General features: G+C 48.4%; 1 protein-coding gene across 1 annotated transcript; it reads left to right on the top strand.

Moving 5' to 3' along the window:
- Positions 1–1,284: 1,284 nt before the first annotated feature.
- Positions 1,285–18,916, top strand: SPNS1 (SPNS lysolipid transporter 1, lysophospholipid). Its single transcript, XM_088446893.1, has 13 exons — positions 1,285–1,491; positions 2,802–3,069; positions 8,650–8,715; positions 9,652–9,788; positions 9,961–10,112; positions 11,212–11,281; positions 12,144–12,286; positions 12,367–12,519; positions 12,604–12,793; positions 13,131–13,196; positions 15,071–15,169; positions 15,564–15,735; positions 18,292–18,916. The coding sequence occupies exons 2-13, from the start codon at positions 2,829–2,831 to the stop codon at positions 18,381–18,383; spliced, it is 1,581 nt and encodes a 526-aa protein (XP_088303019.1). The 5' UTR covers positions 1,285–1,491; positions 2,802–2,828; the 3' UTR covers positions 18,384–18,916.
- Positions 18,917–26,580: the final 7,664 nt, after the last annotated feature.

Genomic DNA, 26,580 nt, shown 5'->3' with positions numbered 1-26,580 from the left:
GATACAGGGGCAGGTGCGAGACTCAGGTGAGGTGATACAGGGGCAGGTGAGGTGATACAGGGGCAGGTGAGAGACTCAGGTGAGGTGATACAGGGGCAGGTGAGAGACTCAGGTGAGGTGATACAGGGGCAGGTGAGGTGATACAGGGGCAGGTGAGAGACTCAGGTGAGGTGATACAGGGGCAGGTGAGAGACTCAGGTGAGGTGATACAGGGGCAGGTGAGGTGATACAGGGGCAGGTGAGAGACTCAGGTGAGGTGATACAGGGGCAGGTGAGAGACTCAGGTGAGGTGATACAGGGGCAGGTGCGAGACTCAGGTGAGGTGATACAGGGGCAGGTGCGAGACTCAGGTGAGGTGATACAGGGGCAGGTGAGAGACTCAGGTGAGGTGATACAGGGGCAGGTGCGAGACTCAGGTGAGGTGATACAGGGGCAGGTGAGGTGATACAGGGGCAGGTGCGAGACTCAGGTGAGGTGATACAGGGGCAGGTGAGGTGATACAGGGGCAGGTGCGAGACTCAGGTGAGGTGATACAGGGGCAGGTGAGAGACTCAGGTGAGGTGATACAGGGGCAGGTGAGGTGATACAGGGGCAGGTGCGAGACTCAGGTGAGGTGATACAGGGGCAGGTGAGAGACTCAGGTGAGGTGATACAGGGGCAGGTGAGGTGATACAGGGGCAGGTGAGAGACTCAGGTGAGGTGATACAGGGGCAGGTGAGAGACTCAGGTGAGGTGATACAGGGGCAGGTGCGAGACTCAGGTGAGGTGATACAGGGGCAGATGAGGTGATACAGGGGCAGGTGCGAGACTCAGGTGAGGTGATACAGGGGCAGGTGAGAGACTCAGGTGAGGTGATACAGGGGCAGGTGAGAGACTCAGGTGAGGTGATACAGGGGCAGGTGCGAGACTCAGGTGAGGTGATACAGGGGCAGATGAGGTGATACAGGGGCAGGTGCGAGACTCAGGTGAGGTGATACAGGGGCAGGTGAGAGACTCAGGTGAGGTGATACAGGGGCAGGTGCGAGACTCAGGTGAGGTGATACAGGGGCAGGTGAGGTGATACAGGGGCAGGTGAGAGACTCAGGTGAGGTGATACAGGGGCAGGTGAGAGACTCAGGTGAGGTGATACAGGGGCAGGTGCGAGACTCAGGTGAGGTGATACAGGGGCAGGTGCGAGACTCAGGTGAGGTGATACAGGGGCAGGTGCGAGACTCAGGTGAGGTGATACAGGGGCAGGTGAGGTGATACAGGGGCAGGTGCGAGACTCAGGTGAGGTGATACAGGGGCAGAGAGGCTGATGCTGGTGACGCCGGCACAGGCACGCGCTGTGTTACTAGTCACGTGGTGCTGCAGAGTGCTCGTCACGTGACGTGGGAGCAGTAAGATGGCCGCTGCGGGAGCGGAAGTGGCTGGGAGAGCAGCTGGGGCCAGATAGACCGGGACTGACGGCGGCTGCTGGTGTGATGATGGGAGACTGAGGCTCCGGTACCGGTGAGTGACGGAGCCAGCTCCCTCCCTCTCTCTGTGTTACTGCTGCCATCAGGCGGCCTGCGGTCACTGACACAGCTACGGTCTCCTGCGGTGCCTGTAGCCACATCTATATTCATCATCATCATTATTATTATTATTATTGCTCACGTCACACAGTCTGCTCACATATACATACATACATACATACATACAGATGTGCCGAGTTACATTGTGGCTGACCGCACTACAAACACAAACTTGCGCTTACACCGCGCCATGCGATTCCCTACATGCGCTACTGTACGCTACGGTGTGCGTTCCTATGGAGTTGCGTACGCAGCGCGCGTATCTGCTTGCAGGCATGCGTCTCTGCTATGCATGGCGTGATTTTCTGCGCCAACGGCAAGGATATAGCTTGACATATCTGTACATGTATGTATGTATGTGCTATGGATACATACGTATGTACATATATCAACATGTCTATACACATTCATACACATAAATACGCATACGTACATACATACTTACACACACACCTTTCTTTGCCCTTATATAACATGGCGCTGACAGCAGTGTCCCATCCGAGTGCAGAACAGTAAGTGTTACACCACTGGGATAGTTTGGGCTGTGAGACGACATTAGACTATATACATATACCCGGCCTGGCCGTGACCTGTCAGCAATGCTGTGTTACCCACATTCTGTATGGGGAACACACACCGGGTCACGGGGGCTGGTGGCTTCTTCTCTCCATCACCCAATGTGATTTCACCCTAGAATCCTGTCCTGAAGATATACATCAGAGCAGTCTCCAGGACTGGTCTTTATTTCCCCCCCCCCCAGATACACATGACACGAGTTGCTGCTTCCTCTCGCTGTGTCAGCATCTACAGCCTCCCCCCTATGTTTGTCACACTCGTTATTACATCACTGGTGTGTATCCTGTGACCAGTCCAGCCAAGGTTTCTGTTTCCAGTCAAACTGGTTTTTGATATTGGCTTTTAGTCCCTGTCTTTTACCATTAATATTCATTAGGAACACATGTACTATAATGAATCCTTTTCTCCCGTTTGTCTTATACTTTACTTGTGTGCCTTATGTATTTTTTTTCTTGTACAAGTTATTTAGATTGTAAGCTCTTGCAGTCAGCACGCTATCACCTCCTGTGCCATTGCAGTGTACGTCCCTGACTTCCTGTGATGGCTTGTTTCATGGGTCCCCTCACTGTGGCGTATGTTGGTGCTATATTATGATTAATAAAGGTGTGTTGTGATACAATATATTATATACTGGTGATACAATATAGCCGCCTCTCTTCCTCTCAACAGGTTTCACAGTTTTGGGGGTGAGACAATATGGAGTCACGTCATGGTTACGACGACACGGCCCCTTTCCTGACACGGGCGGATAACACTGAGGAGATGAGGGACGGCGGGCCAGAAACTCGCGCATCGGATGATGAAGAGGAGAGCGAGGGGCGTGGAGTGCAGGATGTGGAGTCGCTGACCGGCATCTCGTACCGACGATCCGCCATCATCGTGGGTGTCCTCTTCTACATTAATCTCCTGAACTACATGGATCGTTTCACTGTGGCAGGTGAGACTCCGGCTGGATCAGTGAGACGGGTCGAGGAATACATTTGGCTTAAATAGTCAGCATTGCCCTATGTTATACAAACATTATTGTAACCTGCATGGCTGCCCAGCGCGCCATCATTCTGCGCACCTGAGTAACCAGTACTTATTCACTAATTGCCAGCTTAGCTGAGCCTTGAGCTGGGTACACGCTGTACAATTGTTTCTTCCGATCCTCCGATTTATCTCTTGTATCGGTTTGAAGGATAGATCGTGTCCGTGGTCACACTGCGCAGATTTACATAAGCACGCCCACAGTTATATGAAGACCTGTCGGCAGATCTGTCATTAGTGCGTACACACTGCAAAATGCTTCCGATACCATGACCAGATGTATAGCAACTTATGAACTTCCCAGAAGATGCGATCATAAGTTAAGACCGATTTATCAGAGGTAAAAGCAGATTGTATGTGCGTACACATCATACAATCCACTGTCATAGCCTCAAATACTGCGATGGTCTGATATATAATTGTACAGTGTGTACCCCGCTTTAGAGCTGCTGAAACTAATCTACTTCCTTCCATGAGAAAATTGTCCGAGTTCTCGCTGGTAATTGCTGGGGAGCATCATGTATGTGCGCTTATGAAGCCGACTTTTAATACATGCACGTAAATTAGTTGACTTATGGCTCTTAGACTTAAACACTCAAGCTGTCTGCTCTACACGTTGCAAATGACCAACTCCATATAACGTTCAGAATGAAGTGTTAGCCCACTCGTCCTTTGCACAAAGCTCATACATTAACAGGGATTTGTTTACCAGCTGCTTATCACATTAACAGATAATTATTAACATGTACAACTTCACCCTGCTCCACCTCCTGTCCTGAAGCAACCTCACAAACACCCTGCACCCCAATTACACCAATAATACCTGCATCCTCCAGAGCGTCAGACAGGACACAGCGCACCCTTTAAAAAAAAAAAAAATCTTGAATTTTCGTTATTTTGTATTTTTTTTTTTTTTTTTAGTCCACATGTAATTAGCCCACTTGACTGCATGCATTTAATGAGATTTTAGCTCCCCCCCCCCCCCCCCCCAATCATAAAATTGTTGGGGCTTTTAAAATATTTGTGATTGAAATATTTTTCCAATTAAAGATTGACTAAATCCTCATTAGGTATCATGATGCTACATACATGTTCTTTGACCCATACCAGCCACTCAAGCGCTTGCATTTTTTGCTGGGTTTCACTTGCAAACTGTAATCCGATTGGTTGTTGTGGAACACTGTTCTTCCAGGGGCACAATGCTAGTAATTATAGGTGAGCGGCTACTGCCAGTGTCTGTTTTTGAAGGTAACAAAAGCCGTCCTTTAGATGCATTCCTCCCTCAATAAACTCTCCGGATTACATGCATGCTGTTCTTGGCGATATCCGTGTACCCAAGTGCTTCCTGTTCAAATATTTTTTTCTTTTTAACATTCTCTGATAAGAGGTTTAACTGATACGGTACCTGTGATATACATAGCCGGTCTGCTTGTTGCAGAATTTTGTATTTGTATAGCCGTGGCCAAAAGTTTTGAGAATAACGCAAGTTTTGGTTTTCACAAAGTCTGCTGCTTTTAGTTTTTATGATGGCAATTTGCATATTTTCCAGAATGTCATGAAGAGAGATCAGATGAATTGCAATTAATTGCAAAGTCCCTCTTTGCCATGACAATGAACTTCATCCCAAAAACATTTCCACTGCATTTCAGCCCTGCCACAAAAAGGACCAGCTGACATCATGTCAGTGATTCTATCGTTAACACAGGTGAGAGTGTTGAGTACAAGGCTGCAGATCACTCTGTCATTCTGATTGAGTTAGAATGGAAGCTTGAAATCATTGTTCTTCCTCTGTTAACCATGGTTACCTGCAAGGAAACACGTGCACAAAAAAGGCTTCACAGGCAAGGATATTGCTGCTAGTTAAGATTGCACCTAAATCAACCATTTATCGGATCATCAAGAACTTCAAGGAGAGAAGCTCAATAGTTGCGAAGAAGGCTTCAGGGCGCCCAAGAACGTCCAGCAAGAGCCAGGACGTCTCCTAAAGTTGATTCAGCTGCGGGATCGGGGCACCACCAGTGCAGAGCTTGCTCAGGAATGCATCAGGCATGTACAGTGAAGCAAAGACTTTTGGAGGATGGCCTGGTGTCAAGAAGGGCAGCAAAGAAGCCACTTCTCTCCAGGAAAAGCATCAGGGACAGATTGATATTCTGCAAAAGGTACAAGGATTGGACTGGTGAGGACTGGGGTAAAGTTATTTTCTCTGATGAATTCCCTTCCAGATTGTTTGGGGCATCTGGAAAATCGTTTGTCCGGAGAAGGAAAGCTGAGTGCTACCATCAGTCTTGTGTCATGCCAACAGTAAAGCATCCTGAGACCATTCACGTGTGGGGTTGCTTCTTAGCCAAGGGAGTGGTCTCACTCACAATTTTGCCTAAGAACACAGCCATGAATAAAGATTGGTACCAAAACATCCTCTAAGAGCAACTTTTCCCAACCATCCAAGAACAGTTTGGTGATGAACAATGCCTTTTCCAGCATGATGGAGCACCTTGCCATCAGGCAAAAGTGATAACTAAGTGGCTCGGGGAACAAAACATCTAAATTTTGGGTCCATGGCCAGGAAACTCCCCAGACCTTAATCCCATTGAGAACTTGTGGTCAATCCTCAAGAGGCGGATGGACAAACAAAAACCCACAAATTCTGACAAACTCCAAGCATTGATTAGGTAAGAATGGGCGGCCATCAGTCAGTATGTGGCCCAGAAGCTGAGTGACAACATGCCAGGGCGAATTGCAGAGGTCTTGAAAAAGAAGGGTCAACACTGCAAATATTGACTTTTTGCATAAACTTAATGTAATTGTCAATAAAAGCCTTTGACACTTATTAAATGCTGTAATGTAATTGTCAATATACCATAGTAACATCTGACACTTATGAAATGCTGTAATATTACTTCAGTATACCATAGTAACATCTGACACTTATGTCATGCTTGTAATGTTACCTCAGTATACCATAGTAAAATCTAAAAACACTGAAGCAGCAAACTTTGTGAAAACCAATACTTGTGTCAACCTCAAAACTTTTGACCATGGCTGTAGAGCCGGGATGGGGAACTTTAGGCCGGGGGACGTATAATGCACGCTGAGCTTTTTTTCTGCTGGTCTCGCCTGGCTAACATGGTGCCTAGAATGGCACCCTGCAGCCAGAATCTATGCAATCAATCAGAATCAAAGGGCCACTACTCCTCTTCTCATTCTCCTTGATCTCTCTGCTGCTTTTGACACTGTGGATCACCCTCTCCTGCTATATATCATTCACTCCCTTGGTCTATGTGACACCGCCCTCTCCTGGCTGTCATCCTACCTCTCTGACCGATCTTTCTCCGTTTCCTCTCATGATTTCTCTTCCCCCCACAGCCTCTTACAGTAGGTGTTCCCCAAGGTTCTGTTCTTGGTCCTCTCCAAGTGAACTCATCAGCTCTATTGACCTCCATTATCATCTCTATGCTGATGATACTCAGATCTACCTTTCCTCCCCTGATCTCTCCCCCTCTCTTCTGACTCGTATCTCCAACTGTCTCTCTATCTCTTCCTGGATGTCCCAGCGATTTCTTAAACTTAATATGGCTAAGACAGAGCTGATCGTCTTCCCACCCTCCCACATAACCTCACTTCCCACTATTTCTTTATCAATTGATGGTATAACTATCTCATCTAGTCCCAAAGTGCGCTGTCTTGGAGTTATCCTGGACTCATCCCTCTCCTTCAAACCACATATCCAGAACCTCTCACAGTCTTGTCTTTCCATCTCAAAAATATTTCTAAGATCAGACCCTTTCTCACCCAGGATGCTACAATAACCCTCATACACTCACTGGTCATCTCCAGATTGGACTACTGTATATCTGTCCTCTCCAGTCTGTCCTCAATGCTGCTGCTCGGCTTATCTTCCTCTCCAAACGCTCTACATCTGCCTCCCCTCTCCTACAAGCCCTCCCCTGGCTCCCCTTCCCTTTTAGAATCCAATTTAAGGTTCTCACTCTCGCTTACAAAGCCCTCACCCAATCTTCTCCCATATACATCTCAGATCTCATCTCCCTTCACTCTCCTCTCCGCTCCCTTCGTTCAACTAATACACGCCACCTCTCATGCCAGCTGATTACTTCCTCCCACTCCCACCTCCAAGATTTTGCCCGCGCTGCTCCCCACCTCTGGAACTCTCTCCCTCTCCCCATCAGACTCTCCACCTCTCTACAATCCTTAAAACGGGCTCTCAAGACCCGCTACTTCATCAAAGCCTTCCAGCTCTCATCCTAACTCCCTGCTACATGCTCCTTCCTCCCCACCTACCCCATCTGTGTCACCCCTGTTTGTCTTCCCCTCCCCTTTTAGAATGTAAGCTCTTATGAGCAGGGCCCTCTACCCTCTTGTGCTTCTCCCTACTTTACTTTCATCTACTTCTTACTCACCACTAGGGCACCTAACACTTGGCTGCTTATGTTCTGTTGCTTATCTGGGTGTTATGGTCACTAATGTAGCAATGTATATTATCCATGTCCTGATCCTGTATTGTATTGTTCTGTAAGTCGCTTGTCTACAACTTGTTTATGTACTTTGTAAGGCGCTGCGGAACATTTGTGGCGCCATATAAATAAATGACAATAATAATAATGGAGTGCCGCGCATATTTAGGACGCTTTCGACAGTCACACTGCTGCCCTTACAGCACCTGGGGATGCTCTGATCATTGCTGTAATCACCCACGTTTTTGGTCCCACCCCCGTGTGATGTCACACATATATATCGAAATGGCCCTCGGCAGAAAAAATGTTCCCCACCCCTGCTGTAGAGGATGTATATTTGTATATTCTTTAAATACCGGCCTTAGACAACCTGCGGGACCGATATGGCCCTTCCAGCTTTTCCACTAGTGTCTATGGCCGTGCTTCTCAAATTCTGCCCTCAAGGCACCTTAACAGTCCAGGTTTTAAGGATATCCATGTTTGAGCATAGATGGTTAAATCAAAATGACTGAGATACTAATTAAGTCACCTGTGCTAAAGCATGGATAGCCTTAAAACCTGGACTGTTAGTGTCTTAATGATCTAGTTTGAGAAGCACTGGTCTATGGCAGTGTTTCCCATCTCTAGTCCTCCATGCACCCTAACTGCATATTTTCCATATCTCCTTGCTGGACCACAAATGTATTAATTCCTGACTGACACACAATTTAAGAGATTCGCAGGAGACTTGGAAAACATGCACTGTAAGGGTTCCCCGAGGACTGGATTCAGGGAACACCAGTCTACGGAATGTCCGCATGCCACCCACTGGCTGTCTGAGGTACTGCTCCCTTTACGTACATGACTGTTATTGATTTAAAATGATTTATCTCCTTTTTTTTTTGGATTCAGCCCCAATCTTATTGGAGTCCAGGTTAAAGGAGCTGATTTTATCTTGCAGTGTAGGCATTGGGGTCGCTGGTATTTCTGTGTCTTTGTACCAATAAAGGGTCTCATCCACGTTGTCTGCTCTCTTACAGGTGTGCTCCCGGCCATTGAACTTGCCTTTCAGATCAAGGACAGTGATTCAGGCTTAGTACAAACAGGTACTGCAGCATTAAGCACCTGTGATTGTCTGTCTGCTGCCGGTGGGACTTCTGGTATTGTTTGAGGAGGTTCAGATAGGAGTGGGAGGGATTTTTGCAGCCTCGAGATTACACATGACTTGTTCAGATTGGTGATTGCACATTGGGGGCAGAAACCATTACATTGCTACAAGTGTGTCGGAGAATACCTGATCTATTATTCTTTATGTGCTATGGCTATGAGAGCGGTAGGGGACATACTCCATTACTAATAAAGTCTAGCTAGACCCGCACTTTTATTTTTGTTTTATTTTATAGATTCATGCAGACCTATGTTAGGTTTACACACAAATATCACTAAATCTAACACACATGCTAGGTAAATGAATGCATTAAAGGTAACTCTTGCGTTGATCACCTGTTAGCCAACACCCTTCATGCATTGGGGGGGAGGGCAGACCGGCACAGTGAGTGAGCAGCAGCAGCAGCACACAGTGCCCACCATCCAACCCCGCACCTCCCATGCGGTTTGGTGGGCTTCGGGTAGGGGAGGAGGAGGCTGTATCTGTAGGGCTTGCCTCTAGCCTGGATGGGCTATGGTAGGAGGCAGTGTGGATCCGTAGCGGTGGGTACTCGCCCAGGATTGTATTTCCGGTAGGGGCATTTCTGTCGCTCTCTGCTCCCTCTGTTGGCTGGCACCAGTGTACAGCCTCGTCTAAGTCAGGTTGGCACTGGGTGCCTGATGTTAGCAGTGTGGCAAAAAATTTATTTTTAGATAGATTCGACAATTCTGGCCTGCAATGGTGAAAATGAGCCGATAAGAAACAATTAGATTTATATTGTACTTCCCAGGCGTTAGTGAATAGTGATGATTCAAACCCCCCCCCCCCTCCCCCCCCTCCTTGTTTCTCCCAGTCTTTACCCCCCTGGATATGACGTGTGTCTCTCTGTCTCCAGTATTCATTTGTAGTTACATGGTGCTGGCACCGGTGTTCGGGTACTTGGGAGACAGATACAACCGGAAATACATCATGTGCTGCGGTATCTCCTTCTGGTCTGTCGTCACCCTCTGCAGCTCCTTCATTCCCAGTCAGGTAACGCACTGCGCCAAGTGTCTCCTTACCACCCGGCAGGGATGGGCAACCTGCGGCAGTCTGTTGTGGGATTAGAAGTCCCAGCATCCTCCAGGGCACCACTAAGACTGCAGAGCTGCGGGTTGTCCAGCCTAGGAACCTGTATGACTGTCACCTTTGCACTTGTTCCCAGCACTTCCCCCTGTTCCTGCTCACCCGAGGACTGGTCGGGGTGGGTGAGGCCAGCTACTCCACCATCGCCCCCACCATCATCGCCGACCTCTTCCTGGCAGACCAGCGCAGCCGCATGCTGTCTTTCTTCTACTTCGCCATCCCGGTGGGCTGGTAAGTGTCCCGTGTAAACGCTTTTGTCTGACGTTGGCTGCCACACTCATTCTGAATTGCGCATAGTCTGCTGGGACAGAACGCAGGTTATTCCGGCACATCCATACTGACAGCTTCTATATAAAGCTTCTTGTGCTCGGTAAACCCAGCGCAGGTGTACAACGTAGGGTTACACAGGCCTGTATCATTCATTTCGGGGGTACTCGAAGCCGACCCGAATATAAGCCGAGGTACCTACTTTTACCCCAAAAAACTGGGAAAACTTATTGACTCGAGTATAAGCCTAGGGTGGGAAATGGCAGCAGCTGGTAGTGCCCCCAGTAGTAATTCCCCCTGGCTGTGCCCCCAGTAGTAATCCCCCTGGTAGTGCACTCAGTGGTGATCCCCCCTGTAGTAATCCCCCCTTTTAGTGCCCACTGTAGTAATTCCCCCCTGTAGTAATGCCCCCTGTAGTAATCCCCCCCCCTGGTAGTGCCCCCTGTAGTAATCCCCCCCCTGGTAGTGCCCCCTGTAGTAATCCCCCCTTTTAGTGCCTCCTGTAGTAATCGCCCTCTGGTAGTGCCCCTGTAGTAATTGCCCCCTGGTTGTGCCCTCTGGTAGTGCCCCCTGTAGTCCGCAACCACCCGCCCCCCCAGTAGAGAGAGATGTGATAAGAATTAAAAAAAAAAAAAATCACTTACCTGAAACCCCCGCTCCTGGTCCCGCCGCTAACGGCTCCTCCGGCCGCTGTGCATGGGAGAGACATCATTACTCATGACGACGTCTCTCCCATCACCCACTGCGGGAGCCGGAAGATGGCTCCCGCAGTGGGAGCAGCAGCAGCCGATGAGTCTGACAGACTCTCAGCGGCTGCTGATTACAGCAAACACACAGCTGCCGGCCCCAGGCGGCTGTGTGTTTGGCAGTGTGTAGCGCTGACCGGACTCACTCGAGTATAAGCCGAGGGGGTACTATTTCAGCACAAAAAATGTGCTGAAAAACTCAGTTTATACTGGAGTATAAACGGTACCTCAGTGCAGATAAAGAGGATCGCTGATACCTGTGCAGCAGACGTGCTCCTCTTTCATACTTAAGCTCTTGTGGTTTTCCCCTATTACAGTGGCCTTGGATACATTCTGGGATCAAAGGTGACCAGCGCTGCCGGCGGAGACTGGCACTGGGCATTACGGGTGAGTGAGAGGACTGGATCCAAAATTGTTTGAGATCGTCTTTCTAAAAGCGAGAGGTCTTCTGTTTATCTCCATGTTCAGCAAGATAGGCGTACGGTACATATTATCTGCGGACTCCGTAGATGCCACCAGCATGCCAGCATACCAGGGGAAAAGTATAATTTAGGCTCTTTATCACATGTACGTCTATGCCGTATAAAACCGCTTACCCTCATACTTGTATCAAGGCCGGCATTATTCCCACCAAAGTGAGGAGGAGGCGATGTCATAGGGATCCGTGATCCCTGCGGGAGAGCGTTTGTGGCAACCATCTTAAATATTGTTTTTCGTGCTAATAATTTTTTATTTTTTTTCTGCATTAAACCAATAGCGTGGTCTCATTTTAAACCTATGGCCAAGCACCGCTATGTTGCAGGTGTTTATACCTTCCAGTGTGCTGCTGTCTGTATTAAGCGCCGTACACACGGAGCGATTTTAATGCAGAATTTGAACGATAACGATACCGTTCATATGGTAATCGTTCATTTTTTTTCTCCTTACCAGCTTGCCAACGACCAGCGATGCTCGGGCACGTATGGACAATAGTGATGTCGTCCATCGGCCGTGCATGCTGGCCGACCTGCTCGATATCGAGCAGTTTACGATAGGGACCCGCGATCGTTGAACGCAGGTTGCTATAGTCGCTGGTAAGTTGGTGGTGTGCTGGATGATGCATATCGATCATCCAGCACACCAGGGAGCATGCAGGATGATCAGACAGCGATATCGTTATCATTGTCTGATCGCTGCGTGTGTATACAGCATAACTTACTCTCTGTGCTGTGTATGTTATCTAAACTGATGCCTGATTTTGGGGGGACAGGTGACCCCAGCTCTGGGACTTATCGCTGTTGTGCTGCTGGTCATCTTTGTGAAAGAGCCACCTAGGGGTGCTGTGGAGAGGAGAACGGAGAGACCCCTGACCCACACTTCCTGGGCATCCGATGTGAAAGCTCTGCTGAAAAAGTGGGTGGTAACTGTGTTGTAATATACGTCACCCTCTGCCCCTTGGCGCTCGCGGCATTAACGTGCGTCTCTCTCTCTAGTCCTAGCTTTCTGCTGTCAACGCTTGGATTCACCACTGTGGCTTTCGTTACCGGAGCCCTCGCTCTTTGGGCCCCCACTTTCCTGATGCGGGCACGGGCCGTGTTATACAAGGATGAGCAGTGTCAGGGCGCTCTCTGTAAATATGATGACAGGTGAGGACCGGCTTGCCCTGGCCATGATGTATAGACCATGTACACAACAATCCAGTCCCCCTAACCACCCCTCTTGCATTACAGTCTGATTTTTGGGCTCATCACGGTCGTGACTGGTCTGTTGGGGGTTGGAACTGGAGTGGAGATCAGTAAACGTTACCGGAAGGTGAACCCCCGTGCGGACCCCTTGGTGTGTGCCTGCGGACTTCTGAGCTCGGCCCCGTTCCTGTACCTATCCTTGGTCTTCGCAGACACCAGCCTTGTGGCCACCTATGTGAGTAGACCCGGGAATCGCTGTTCTTTAACGAAGCGCCGCCACCTACACACAATGGAGGCACCGTGCACTGAGCCAATGAGAGTGCAGCCTCTCCTCACTGGTGACATCACTGATGCTGCTGTGTATAGGATAGGGGGGCGGCGTCCTCATGAATGCTGACATAGCTGAGGTCTTAGAGGCGTCTGTCTCTGCGGCGCCTGCTCATTTTTTCTCAATCTACTGCGCGCGCCTGTTTATATGCACACGCAGCCTGTTACATGTTCAGCGTAAGTGCGAGATGCCCGTTCTATGCCCTTCTTACCTACCCGAGTGTCATTTTCCTACCCCCCTGCAGGTTTTTATCTTCATCGGTGAGACTCTGCTGTCCTTGAACTGGGCTATTGTGGCTGACATTCTGCTGGTGAGTTATCGGGGAGGGCAGAGAGTTACAGCTGGAATTGGGGGGGTGTTAGCTGATGCTCCGATTGTCTGGCTTAATCCATTCTATGCCACGGACAGCGGCCAGGGTACAAATGCCAACTGATTAGCAGCTGTGTGATGTAGCAAAGGTCAGGTCTGTCTGTGTGTAGATAGTGTGCTTGTTTTATAGGTCTTCAATGTTGGCATATGATATGTTTAGTGCGTACATGGGGCTGTTCAGACAGATTCGCCCTAAACCTCATCACAGGAGTGACATTTGTATAGTGCATATAATATTGGACCCACCATTCCATCAGAGGTTGGGGTTGGGTTGCACCAGACCTGTAGTTAGCAGGAAGGGACATGGGTGGCCTGACAATCCTTTGATGACCTGGTAAAAATTATTAAAATAAAATGTTCCTATAGAGAGAGAATTAGAATAGGGGATTATTATTATTTTGATGATTAGCGCTTATTTATAGTGCACCACAAAGTTTTGCAGCATCGTACAGAGCAATAAACAAAGTATCAAAATGACATCTATACATAATTACATGTGCAGGCATAGTTATTAATGTATACCAATCGCCTTGGTAAGGGAGTGAGCCTAAGGGGGGGGATGAAACGAGAGGAGCGGGAGGGCTCTCTCATAAAAGCTTGTAATGTTCTGTAGAGGAGAAGGAGTTGGGGTATTGGGGAGATACAAGAGGGTAGAGGTGATAGGAGGGAAAGAATAAATCGGACAGAGGTCTGGAACATACGTCTGTGTATGTAAGTTGTTAGTGAGTGTTTGAAGTGATGGGGGGAGTCTGATGGAGCAAGTGAAGGGAGGCCAATAGGTTTGGGGCAGCCCGGGAGGGCTCTCGGAGGCCGGAGTGAGCGGTGGTAATCTGTGTGGAGGAGAATTGGCAGTGACCGAAGGGGTCAGAAGGGACTATGGAGTTAAAGTGTAGAGCGTTCTGAGATTCGAACTTGGCGGGAAGATCCGAGCCAAAACAGGGCTGCACATCTCTGCGGCAAAGCTGATCGTACACTGCATTTTCAACGGCCAACTTCAAAGTTTCTGAAATAATTGGTGCAATAAAGACCGCCGGACCTGACTTGTATATGTTGGCAGAGCGGACAGATTTAAGAGCTGGTCCAAAAAAAAAAAATGCTGTGTGTAATACTGCCATCTGCAGGTTGTAAGAAGTTACTGCCTGACCTAGGGCCTAATACTGTCGGAGGCAGTGCAGCCGAGTTTTTTGTTTTTGGCCTTTTTTTTCACTGCGCACGTGCAGCAAATTATTTTAGATGCAGTCGCAGAGAGGGTTTATTTGCAAAGCGAGCGACAGGAAGTCAGCGTTTGGGGGAGGGTGGCAAATTTTTTGCATGCGGCGTAAGTACTGGCTGCTTATGCATATAGCCCACAAATGCTGGAGCGCGTTATTGTAGCACTGCAAGTTAGATGTTAGGACACCCCTCCCCTGAATCTAAATGTCTTTGCACATGTTAAACCTGACCCCCCCCCCCCCCCCCCCCTTGCAGTGCAGCATGGTGTTACCAAGGTGTAAAGTTCCATGCTCTTTGCTTTGCTTCCGACTCAGAATCAGCCCGATTGCATCTATGCATCTAGCGTGTGCACCATAATCACCTGTTGTTTCCAGGGGCATCTGCAGAGAGAACTTCTATTACAGGTTCAGTCTCAAAATTCTGTATTTTGGAATATTTGCATATGGGAGACTCAATGTACGTATCTAACTAGCAAATACTATAAATGCCGACTGGATTTCTGTACGTCTTGTTTCAGTTAGTAAATGGATACGTCCACTTCCTGGTCTTTGTGGGGTTCAGTAACCGTCTCTTCTTCCTCCCCAACCCCTCATCTGCTTTCAGTACGTTGTCATCCCCACCAGACGCTCCACAGCGGAGGCCATGCAGATCATGGTGTCGCACCTGCTGGGGGACGCCGGCAGCCCCTATCTCATTGGGGTGGTAAGTCTCTCTGCATGCTGGATCTGAGGGCTTTGCATCCTTTTCATATAGGAACATTTCATTATGGAAAGTGTTGGTGCTTTAATTACTGTCTTACAACACTTCCGGGAAAGTAGGATAGAACATGGATGAAGTGTGTGTAACTATTCGGTGACTTCAAATGTTGCGTTGTCTTGGAGACGGCTTTGCTCTCACTATACAGTAATACAGGACTGAGCATAGTGTTTGTCACAGAGCCTAGGCTGCCACTAGCTAGACGTCCCTTGTAGTTTGCTAAAAAGGCTATATATATATATATATATTGCGCTGTGTGTTGCGCCACATAAAACATGTAGCTACATATAAGCTTTGGTTATGGTGAGCTCAGCATCTATCGTTCCGTTTTACTCCTCAGATATCCGACCGGATCCGCAGCGGGAAACCAGACTCCACCCTTCTGAAGTTCCGCAGCCTGGAGTACGCCCTCATGCTCTGCGCCTTTGTGGGGGTGGTGGGCGGAGCCTTCTTCCTGGTGACCGCACTCTTTATAGTGAAGGATCGGAAAAAGGCAGAAATGTTCTCCCAAGGTGCGTGGTCGTTTTATGTTGGATGTTTTCCTAATACCGCCCGTCATACGGGTCTCCCCACGTCGAAGGGGCTCCTTTACTGCCCGTCATACGGGTCTCCCTACGTCGCAGGGGCTCCTTTACCGCCCGTCATACGGGTCTCCCCACGTCGCAGGGGCTCATTCCCCGCCTGTCATACGGGTCTCCCCACGTCGCAGGGGCTCCTTCACCACACGTCATACGGGTCTCCCCACGTCACTCCTTCACCGCACGTCATATGGGTCTCCCCACGTCGCAGGGGCTCCTTCACTGCCCGTCATACGGGTCTCCCCACGTCGCAGGGGCTCCTTCACTGCCCGTCATACGGGTCTCCCCACGTCGCAGGGGCTCCTTCACCGCCCATCATACGGGTCTCCCCACGTCGCAGAGGCTCCTTTACTGCCCGTCATACGGGTCTCCCCACGTCGCAGGGGCTCCTTTACCGCCCGTCATACGGGTCTCCCCACGTCGCAGGGGCTCCTTTTCCGCCCGTCATACGGGTCTCCCCACGTCGCGGGGGCTCCTTTACCGCCCGTCATACGGGTCTCCCAACGTCGCAGGGGCTCCTTTACCGCCCGTCATACGGGTCTCCCCACGTCGCAGGGGCTCCTTTACCGCCCGTCATACGGGTCTCCCCACGTCGCAGAGGCTCCTTTACTGCCCGTCATACGGGTCTCCCCACGTCGCAGGGGCTCCTTCACCGCCCGTCATACGGGTCTCCCCACGTTGCTCCTTCACCGCACGTCATACGGGTCTCCCCACGTCGCAGGGGCTCCTTCATCGCCATGATTTCACTGCAGAGCTGGACACAAATAGAGATACTTTGGTTCCCTGCAGGCGTTTGCTCATTTATCTTCCACACAGTCCTGATTGCTATAGGTGGCTATATTGTACCTTATTGGAGAACGCGAGTGGTCTGGGCAGGTGATGGATGTAGCTGGCCGTCTCCTAGCTCATGTATTATACAGCATGAGATGAGATCATAGATGAGGTTCAGCTTAGAGATCTGTGGTGAATGGAGCCGCTGTACTGAGCGTCCTGTGGGGCTTCCGGGCAGAGATGCAGGATTCACACACTAGTGTTCGGGAACAGTGCGGAGGTCTAGGATCTCTCTGTATAAGAAGTAAGGGTCCATGTGTTCTAGTTATGTGCTTACAGCCACATAGAACGTGCTGTTCCCCGTACACTGGAGCAAAAATCAAAATCCATGGCTGGAGCTTTGTATATTAATGTATAGTATAACGTAGGCCTATGGTGTAGAGATGGCGCTTTAAGGTGTAATCGCGCTGGAGACCTTGCCAGGGATGTTGGGTTACAGCTCACTCCTAGTCATGCGACGGACACCTTATCCAACTTATTTCAGAAATACTACTACGTATGGCATCCATTACTCTACGGGGTAAATCCAGGCTAATTACCCCGCGGCCGCAAATCCAGTTAGCGGTGTAAAACCTGTGCTTCATCTCCCCTCGGAGGAAAAGGCACAATTGGGGGTTGTACACATGGGGTAACACATTGATCGCACGGTTTATGCAGAATCTGTGGATTTCCCCCATGGAGAAAGTGCTATTTCTTTGAATAGCATTTCCTTGTGTGGCGCAGGTAATTAACCACCCTAATTGGGTGCACCCATGTTCCCTTCCAGAAGGGTGCCCACCTCCTGTGCCCAAGTCATCTCAGCAACCACTCTTTTTATACCATAGGCATACTGATTGCCTGCCGCAAGCACAGTGAAAGTGTGGGAAGACTTGTGGGCGTGCGACCCTCGCTGTAACTAGTGACTGACTGCATCCTGGGCCCCCTCCACCCACAGAGTACACAATACACCAGGGGCCCCCTCCACCCACAGAGTACACAATACACCAGGGGCCCCCTCCACCCACAGAGTACACAATACACCAGGGGCCCCCTCCACCCACAGAGTACACAGTACACCAGGGGCCCCCTCCACCCACAGAGTACACAGTACACCAGGGGCCCCCTCCACCCACAGAGTACACAGTACACCAGGGGCCCCCTCCACCCACAGAGTACACAGTACACCAGGGGCCCCCTCCACCCACAGAGTACACAGTACACCAGGGGCCCCCTCCACCCACGGAGTACACAGTACACCAGGGGCCCCCTCCACCCACGGAGTACAATATACAATGGCTTACTTACAGACTGTAACCGGCCAGATGGTGGTAGCCAGCACATGACGCATATGTCACATGGTGTGGGTGAGTGCAGTCCTGGCATCTGTTAGGGAAGTTGTGACGAATGTGCCAATGCCACCTCAGGTATGGGAGATGTGGGGGTACCAGGTAGTCTGTAGTCTCCTAGATGATGTGAGGCAGTCGCTAGGGTGAATGAGGGTGGGAGAGAATGGGAGCGACCTGGCGGGTGATGGGTCTGAAGACAAGTGTATACGTCTGATGTCTTTTCTAGAAATGTCTTCTTTGTTCTCAAAGGAGGAGATCCTGAAATCTTGCCATGTCAAGGAGCACATAGTATTGATTTTTTTTTTGTCTTCACTTCTATTTCCCTTACCCCCAGGTCTGCTGACTGAGTCGGACAGTGATGATCGAATTGTGGTCCCAAAGCGAGGAGGCTCCACACGGGTTCCAGTCTCCAGTGTTTTGATATGAACTGGTCCTGGTGGTATCTAGGAGTCACCCGGGGTGGAGCACGTGTGATGCAGAGAGGACGCACTGGGCACCGCTGAGCTGCTGCACTCATCTCTGAGAGACGCCAAGGACACATTGTCCCTCTGCTGTCCCCCCCATCACAACCACTGATTCCCTTACCCCAATCACTGCAGGACAGCGGCAAAGCTTGGAGACTGTGTCCGGGCGGCCGGGAGACCTCCCCTCTCCATGTTCTCTTATCCCCGTCCCCATATTTATAAGGTTTTAATTTTGCTTTTGCACGACCCACGCTGGCCTGTGCCGATGACCCACGCTGGCCTGTGCCGATGACCCACGCTGGCCTGTGCCGATGACCCACGCTGGCCTGTGCCGATGACCCACGCTGGCCTGTGCCAATGACCCACGCTGGCCTGTGCCAATGACCCACGAACACCTTCTTCTTTTTTAAAATGTAAAAGTGTTCTATTATTACCGGATAAGCATTCTCCAAATTCTATAATCTGTTATCTGTAATAATGCTTTTCCTTATCACACTGGCTGTCTCGTACAGTAATTATATGTAGCAGGTTAAATGTTGGCGTTAATCCAGTTGCTTGGGTTTACCGCCATAGTATAGGTAGAGGAGAGGGCGAGTTGGCTGACTGATTGTATTTGAAGTGTTTTATAATATCTGTAATAGACATGTATGTAAGGTAGCGCCCACATACAGTAACCGCGTCTAGCGCATGATTTAGGTCCCTTTTCCGAGGAATGAGGACACATCCTGGCAGAATAAAGGGAACCACTCTCACTTGTGATTGGTCAATAGTTCTGCAAACACTTTTATGCACCTTCCGGAAACCAGACTTAAAACCTTGTTTTTTCTTGGACCGACCTATATTCCTCTTTGGAGGACACAGAACGCTACGTTTTACCTTCTCTACTGTATCTACCGTCTTTATCTGCATTATGACCGATCTGTATAAAGACTTGCAGACAGAGCAATGCAGAGAGTGACATGATTCTCATCTATGCCAGTATGTAATCCTGTCCTACATTATGTATTGGGCATTGTATTTATGTTCTATGCACTTTCAGTTACAGGCACCTGGTTATCCGTCACCTGTGGGCATTCTGCGCCAGTGTTACGCTCTCTGTATACCACACCGTCACAGCTTTGGCAGAGGGCAGCTAATCTTCCATCTTTGGGCTGTATTCAATTGTTATAGCGTGCCCGATCTCCCGTCTAAAGTGACGGGAGATCGCGGGGCGCTATTCAATTGTTGCAGATTTTCGCACTAATCGCGCCCATAGTGGTCAGGTTTAGCTGCGTAAACCGGCTGGGCGCTACCACGAAAAGTGCCGCTTGGGCGCCCAAACAGGTTACTTTCCGCCCATTTCAGCTCGCACCACCCCTGGGGCTGCGAGCTGAAATGGTGTGCCAGGAGCTGATCGCGCCCGACAGGAGCAACAATTGAATAGCTCCTGTCGGGCGCGTAAGGGGGCGATACAATTGAATTACCACCTTTTGATTGTTATAGACCCAGAACAGCATGAAGTGCTGGACCCCAGTTGATTTTAATGTTCGCAAGCGTACCTCCCGAGCGCTTCCCAGCATCTGAGTCTTCATTTATCATGAAAGTAAGGGGGGGGGGGGGGGGGGGGGGTGTATGGTTATGAAACCAGGTTTTTATTACATCATTTGAATTTTGCCCAAGTATGAGGTTTGTCCTGAGAACTTCGTCTGCACATTGCAAAATGTCTTTTGTTATAGGTATAGGACTGAGAAATGGCGTTTCTGCTCTATCCAGGCACGGAACCTCTGTATAACATGTCGTCTTGCAAAACTAAATCCGTTGGTGATCTCATGCATGCGCCCTTGAGATGCCCAGTTCCTCTCAGAGGGCGAAAGCTTTTGCACCCCCCACATACGCCACCATCCTGGCGCCTGCAAATCAATTCACTTTGCCAAAATAAAGCCGGGCGCATTCGTGCACACAGAAGCAGACTGTGCTGAGTGATCGCTCGTATTCTCCTCAGTGACCCTTTGTGTGTACTCTGCGTTTAGGCAGCAAAAACAACAATTTTGTTTAAATTATTTTTTTTTTTTTTCATTTAAAATGCAGAAAAACCTCCATCGCTATTTTTACAGTTGTGCGTCGTATGTGAAGCGATGGAGTCAGCGTGGGGGATGGTTTTGGGTATAGACACCTGTAAGCATGAGAAATCTCACGCTCTGTTTTATTAAGGGACTGCTGGTACTGCAATGTCTTTGGGTGCTTTTAACATATTTTCTGTTTATTATTTTGTCATGGTGGTTTTATCACTTGTTATCCAAGAAGATTCGGTCAGATATACACGCTGTAGGGTTCCTAAACAACCACCGCTCAAGTTACCGCAATAGGTCGTATTTTTTTTTTTCTTTTTTAAGATTTGATGCACAGGCGGATAAATCTTTTTGACTTTGCTAGTACTTACCCCCCATTGTTGTTGTAAAGGGATATACTAACTACATGACCTGTCTGGGACCAGAGTTTAGAATCAGCGGTAGATCTACCATGAGATTCAAACCTGATCCCTCCCTCTGATTAAAGACAAAGGGACGGGAGTGATACTGTAGTGGAAAGTCGTTTTGGTTTTTTTTTCCCTTGTTAATGTTCTGTCGTTAGTTAAAAGTTCCAACAAAATCTGTAAACCGCAGTTGTGTGACTGTGGTTGCCATGGTAGTCGGATAACACTGCAGAATAACTCACTAGCAGCCTGAAAAAACAAACCAAGGAAAAATTATAATTCACAACATTCTTGTAGTGTTTTCATGGGACTTTATATTAAATGTAACTACAGTATATATGTTCTGTACATCAACATTGCAGGAACTATTTTTTATTTTATTGTTTTTGAGAATTGGTACCGTTATTTATAAAGAAGAAGGGTTTTATTGCAATAGTCTGTTTTATAGATAACCTGCTTTGATTTACTCATAGTGATAACTTTTAGCCCCTTAAAGGGATTATATATTCCCTCTTTTAGGGAAATGTAATTTCTTTTTGGGTGTCCGTTAAGAGTTATTCAATTGTTTCTGCTGATGGGTGCCCATTATGTCTGCTGGCACTCTCCTGAGGAGGGGGTGAAAAACCAACTGAATCCCCCCCCCCCTACTTCCCTTTGAGTCATACCGGTCCCAGTTTGTGTTCTCATTGGTTATGTCTGTTCTGTTCTTAGTATACCGTTCTCCTGATAATTGCAGGATGTTTCTTTTATCCTGAAATAAAAAAAAAAAAAATCTTCATTCATTTGGTTTGTGGTGATGAGAAATGACCTTTGAATCAGTATCTGAGCTCTTCAAACCTGTAATCAAATAGTGACCAATAGTTTGCTGGGAACCTCACTGAGGCATGAGGCACGTCTTGTCATCTGCTCAACAAATTGGGACTTCGGGGGAGTTAGATTATTTAACCATTCAAAAAATGTTTCATTGAAATAATAACAAGAGCAAATGGATTTATGGTGGAAGAGATATAAGACATTTTATATTCACCAAGTCATTTGTGTATAAAACCTCAATGTAGAAAGAACAACTCTCCCAATAATAATGTAAAACATCTAAGTATAAAAACAAATATAAATCCTAAAATGTGACATTAAGAAGGGAATTCCACAGCAGTGATAATAACACTTATGGTTACTCATTAGCAGTATGGTGGTTGGAAGATTTGACATTTTGTCTGAAGCGAAGATAGTGGTGATCATTCTAGTCATTATGACCGACTCTCTAGCTGGTCCCTACATAGTAGAGAGATGTGTCAGACCCCCGTGTTTTGGTTCTAGGGCCCGATTCAGACCCGCTCGCTAGGATGCGTTCGCACGCAGCCTGCCGATGTTTGCAATCTGCGCAGGCGTACGCATCATTGAGCGTGAACCAGTATGTGCGATCGCCCCTTGTGTACAGACGCCTCGCTAGCTTGAGAGACAGGACAAACCATTTGTGGGTAGTAACAGGTTGGTCTCTGGAAATGGGGGAGTGGTGGTGCAAACGCAGGCGTGTCTGAGCATCTTAGCGCTGTTTCAGAGGTGTGCATAGTTAAGATGCAGCGTCATAGTACACGTCACTGGCTGATTTTTACACTAAAGTGCTTGCGGTAGGGTGGGGTCTACCACAAGTGCTGCGTATGCATCTGATGGTACTCTGTTACTGATGGTTACATACACTTCCTGGGAGATGACGTGCACTAGTCGGCAGGCAGGTGGGCGTGTGCATACACAGCACGATCGCACGCCAAGACATAGTGGGCGTGCTATTGCCTTTGCTGTGCGATTGCGGATTTACATACGTTTGCTGCGTTCGAACGATTTCTAGCGAGCGGGTCTAAATCGAGCCCTAAATCCTTGTCTCAAATGTTTTTGATTTGGATTTCTTGGCAAATTGATAAAAACAACTAAAGTCATGTACCTTGGACCTGTTTTTGTTCCTATGGTATTACCAACATTAATAACAGTCAGTTTTGTCCTCCTCACAGGCCCCTGAAATCACAAGGGAGGGACTTAAATGAAAATCGAAACACGCGAGATACAGGTTTTAGCACAAAGGGCCTGATTCAGACCCGCTCGCTAGGAAGCGTTTGCACGCAGGCAGCCGACGTTTGCATTCTGCGCATGCGTACGCAGCGCAGTGCGCGAACAAGTCCGAGCGATCGGGAAGCGTTCGCTCCCCGGGCATAGACAGTCCGGCTGAATGAGTGACAGGAGAGGCCGTTTGTGGGTGGTGACAGGGTCTGGCCGCAAGAAACGGGGGAGTGGATGTGCGAACGCAGGTGTGCCCGATCGTCTTAACGCCGTTTCAAAGGTGTGCATAAATTAATAGGCAGCGTCATTGTACACGTCACCTGGTTGAATTTTACACTGAAGTGCTCGCAGTGCTTGCGGTAGCGTATAGGCGACCACAAGCGCTGCGAATGCATCCGATGGTAGCGATTGGTTGCATACACTTCCTGGGGATGACGTGCGCAAGATGGCATCCTAAGTCAGGCTGATGGGCGTCTGCATACACAGAGCGATCGCACGCCAAGACGTAGTGGGCGTGCTTATGCCTTGCCGTGCGGGTCGCCTGCCATCCTGGGAGAGTGCAGGATTTGCATACGCTGGGAACGAGTGCTTGTATCTAGTGCCTGGGTCTGAGTCGAGCCCTCTGATCTACTCTCAACCCCAAAGTGATCCAAGCCAGGACTGTCCAACTCAGAAGCCCAAAATTCCAGCATGTTCAGATTTCATCGAAAACCGAAACTGCTTATCTCTACATATACAGCAAGTCCCTAAGGGAATAAATCTTATCTGAACACTTTGTTCACGTTTCCTATAGTATACCACACCTCCAGCCTGACATTAACGGGAGGCGTGCCATACATGCACTCCCCGTTACCCTCTGCGCAAAAAAGTAATTTAGGGGTCGTGTCCTATGGTTATTAGGCCATGCCCCCATTTTTGGCCGTGCGAGCTTAAGGGACGGTGAGTTGCTGTCCTTCAGCCCCTCCCGGTAGCCCTTGTTGACAGTACCTCTTGTGCCAATATGCCTGAAACCATTATCACTGAAGATGTAAGAGGACTCCCAACCATTCTTTAGAATGTAAGCTCTTACGAGCAGGGTCCTCTACCCTCTTGTTCTTCTCCTTACTTTACCTTCATCTACTTCTTACTCACCACTAGGGCACCTAACGCTTGGTTGCTTATCTGGGTGTTATGGTCACTAATGTAGCAATGTATATTACCCATGTCCTGGTCCTGTATTGTACTGTACTGTAAGTCACTTGTCAAACTATTTGTTTATATACTGTGTAAGGAGCTGCGGAACTCTTGTGGCGCAATATAAACGATAAAAATAATAATAACCACACGGCACCTAAATATTGTGGTCAGCGCGCAGGCGATAATATAGTATGACTTGGTAGAATTCCAGGCTTCTGATGCCAGGCAGCAAAAAGTCATTAACATTGAGGTGGTCAAACTGCTTGTGGATAATGTCATGGCACCTAGATAATGCCAGTATGGTGCACACCCTTGTAGGTTTTATGCTTTTCAATTATGCTATGTATTGTAGTTTAAACAGGAAACAAAAGATGACTGCGTCCACAAAGTAATTCCGATCCGTGTTCTGCAGCCGTGATTCTGGCTGGGGTGGTGTAGGGGCATGTGTCCAGCATGTGGAAAAGGCATAGAGGCGTTTGCCCATTATGATAGTGTGAAGGTGGAAGATGATGTGGGTGAGAATGAGGACTAGGACTGTGGTGAGGAGGAATCGGTACCTACAGGTGTGAAGTCTCTAAGACAATCTGTTGAGCAAAGTTGTGGCCTGAATCATAACGGATCGCTATTCTGCTTATACGCACGCAGCGCGGTTGCTAACATCAGCGGTGATATGTAAATGTTTGCATTCGCATTGCGATCGCAGCCTGACATAAGGACGCCCACTTCCCCTTACTCACATCCGTATACTTTGACAATATAGCTAAACAATTGGTAACATCGGACAGTTAATGAAGCCCAGACCTGCTGACTTCAGCGCACGCTATGAGGCCTCAGGCGGCGTCTGGTATCGCAGTGGCTAATTTATGCACGCCCCTGCAACAGTGTTGAAACGCACTGGCGCGCCTACGTTCGCCCCCTCCCTATCACCACCCACAAACGTCACTTCCTGTCAATCACTCTGCCATGGGTCGATGTAGCCTCTTCGATTGCAGTCCCGATCTCAGCGGCTAGTTCGTGCACTGCGATGCCTGAGAGGTGCAAATTAATCGACCGATTTTGTGCGTATAAGCAACTGCGTTCCTTGCTGAATCAGGCTTTTAGACCCTAGGGTCCAGGCAAAGATGTATAATGTCTTGCACCAGTAGTGATACATTCACCATCCTGAATAGTTGCGTAGAAGAGATTTATTGTTGTACAATATTGGGAAGAGTGGGGTTTCCCAAGAACAGATGGCTTCTCTTACTGTTCATCTCCATAAATCTATTGTGTGTGTGGATTGTTCCTGTAGCTCCAACTCAAAAACAGCTGTAGAGAACATCTATGGTTCCAGGATGGTACAGTATGTTAAAAATGGAGAAAGTGTACACAGCAGTACCTTACAAGGGTCTAACCGTGAAGCAATTTGGTGGTTAAATACATTTTTGTTCATGTAAATGGTAGGGGGCTGTAATTGTTATTGTCTCCAACAATAACTGTTAGAAGTTGCTGTTTTTATCACTTGGAAGAAACATTTTGGTGTAGGATCCACAAGGATGAGTTCTGCCAGTTTACTTTATTGTGAGAGAATGATTCCAACACCTCTTGAAAAAAACAAGCGACATGTAGGGTTACCACCGATCTGGAATTTCTTCGAACATTCCAGAAATGGCAAGATATATCAGGGGTCCAGAGGCTTGCTCAACCCAGACAGGTGGTGTCCAGAATTCACCTGCCTCCATACAGCCGTGCCTCCGCCGTTTACTGTCCCACCTAACCTCTGCTCGCCTCCTCAGTGTGGAGTGATGACTAAAGATGGCCATCAGTGCTTTGAATATTTGGTATGAAAATGAGTCTCCCCCATCACTGGGCATTCCTACTGTGGATGGGCCAGTTTGGAAGGAGTGGTGGAACTGAACGTGAATGGCCTAACTGGTGAGCCAATCAGAAAAAAGGGCGGTACTGAGTGAACGTCAGGGGCACGGCTAAGGTCCATGCCTCCGGTGGTTGGAGAAAAAAAAAAAGTCACTGCCTTCTCTGTCATTGATGGCTGAGAACAATCGTATCTCCTTCATCAATTGTAAACCAACCATTGGTTGTTAACCATCGATGGTTGATCACCATCCCTAGTGGTGACAAGTCAGAGTGAAAGAGGATCATTTAATATTCCTGCCTGGAAGAAGAAGGTTATTTCTGGGAACAATGGTCTGGGCTGCAATGGCCTTGGGGCTGCATATACTGTAGATGTGGCAATGTGTAGTAAATAGGCATTCACTAGGATTAAATGTGTTTGTAATGATATATAGTACTTGGGTTACAGTGGATAAAAAATTTCCTGATTGCACGATCCTGCGATTGGATCAGAAACGCAGATCCATTTCCGACCGGAATTTCCGACCGGCGGCCTTCGATGTTCCACGATCTGTCATGGGAGCGGTGAAATTCTACATGTAAAATTTCACCGATGTACCAATCACTATCATTTTCTGATCATGATTGGCAT

Source organism: Taudactylus pleione, unplaced genomic scaffold (genome assembly GCF_031769625.1).
Source record: "Taudactylus pleione unplaced genomic scaffold, aTauple2 ptg000407l, whole genome shotgun sequence".
Lineage (NCBI taxonomy): Eukaryota > Metazoa > Chordata > Amphibia > Anura > Myobatrachidae > Taudactylus > Taudactylus pleione.
Note: the sequence above shows the minus strand (reverse complement) of the source record. Positions and strands in the feature narration are given on the sequence as shown.

Coding starts and splice junctions, on each gene's coding strand:
- SPNS1 (XM_088446893.1), top strand. CDS start 2,829: ATGGAGTCACGTCATGGTTACGACGACACGGCCCCTTTCCTGACACGG. Junction 12,520..12,603: donor CTCTGTAAATATGATGACAG/GTGAGGACCGGC, acceptor CTTGCATTACAG/TCTGATTTTTGGGCTCATCA. Junction 15,170..15,563: donor GCCCCTATCTCATTGGGGTG/GTAAGTCTCTCT, acceptor TTTACTCCTCAG/ATATCCGACCGGATCCGCAG.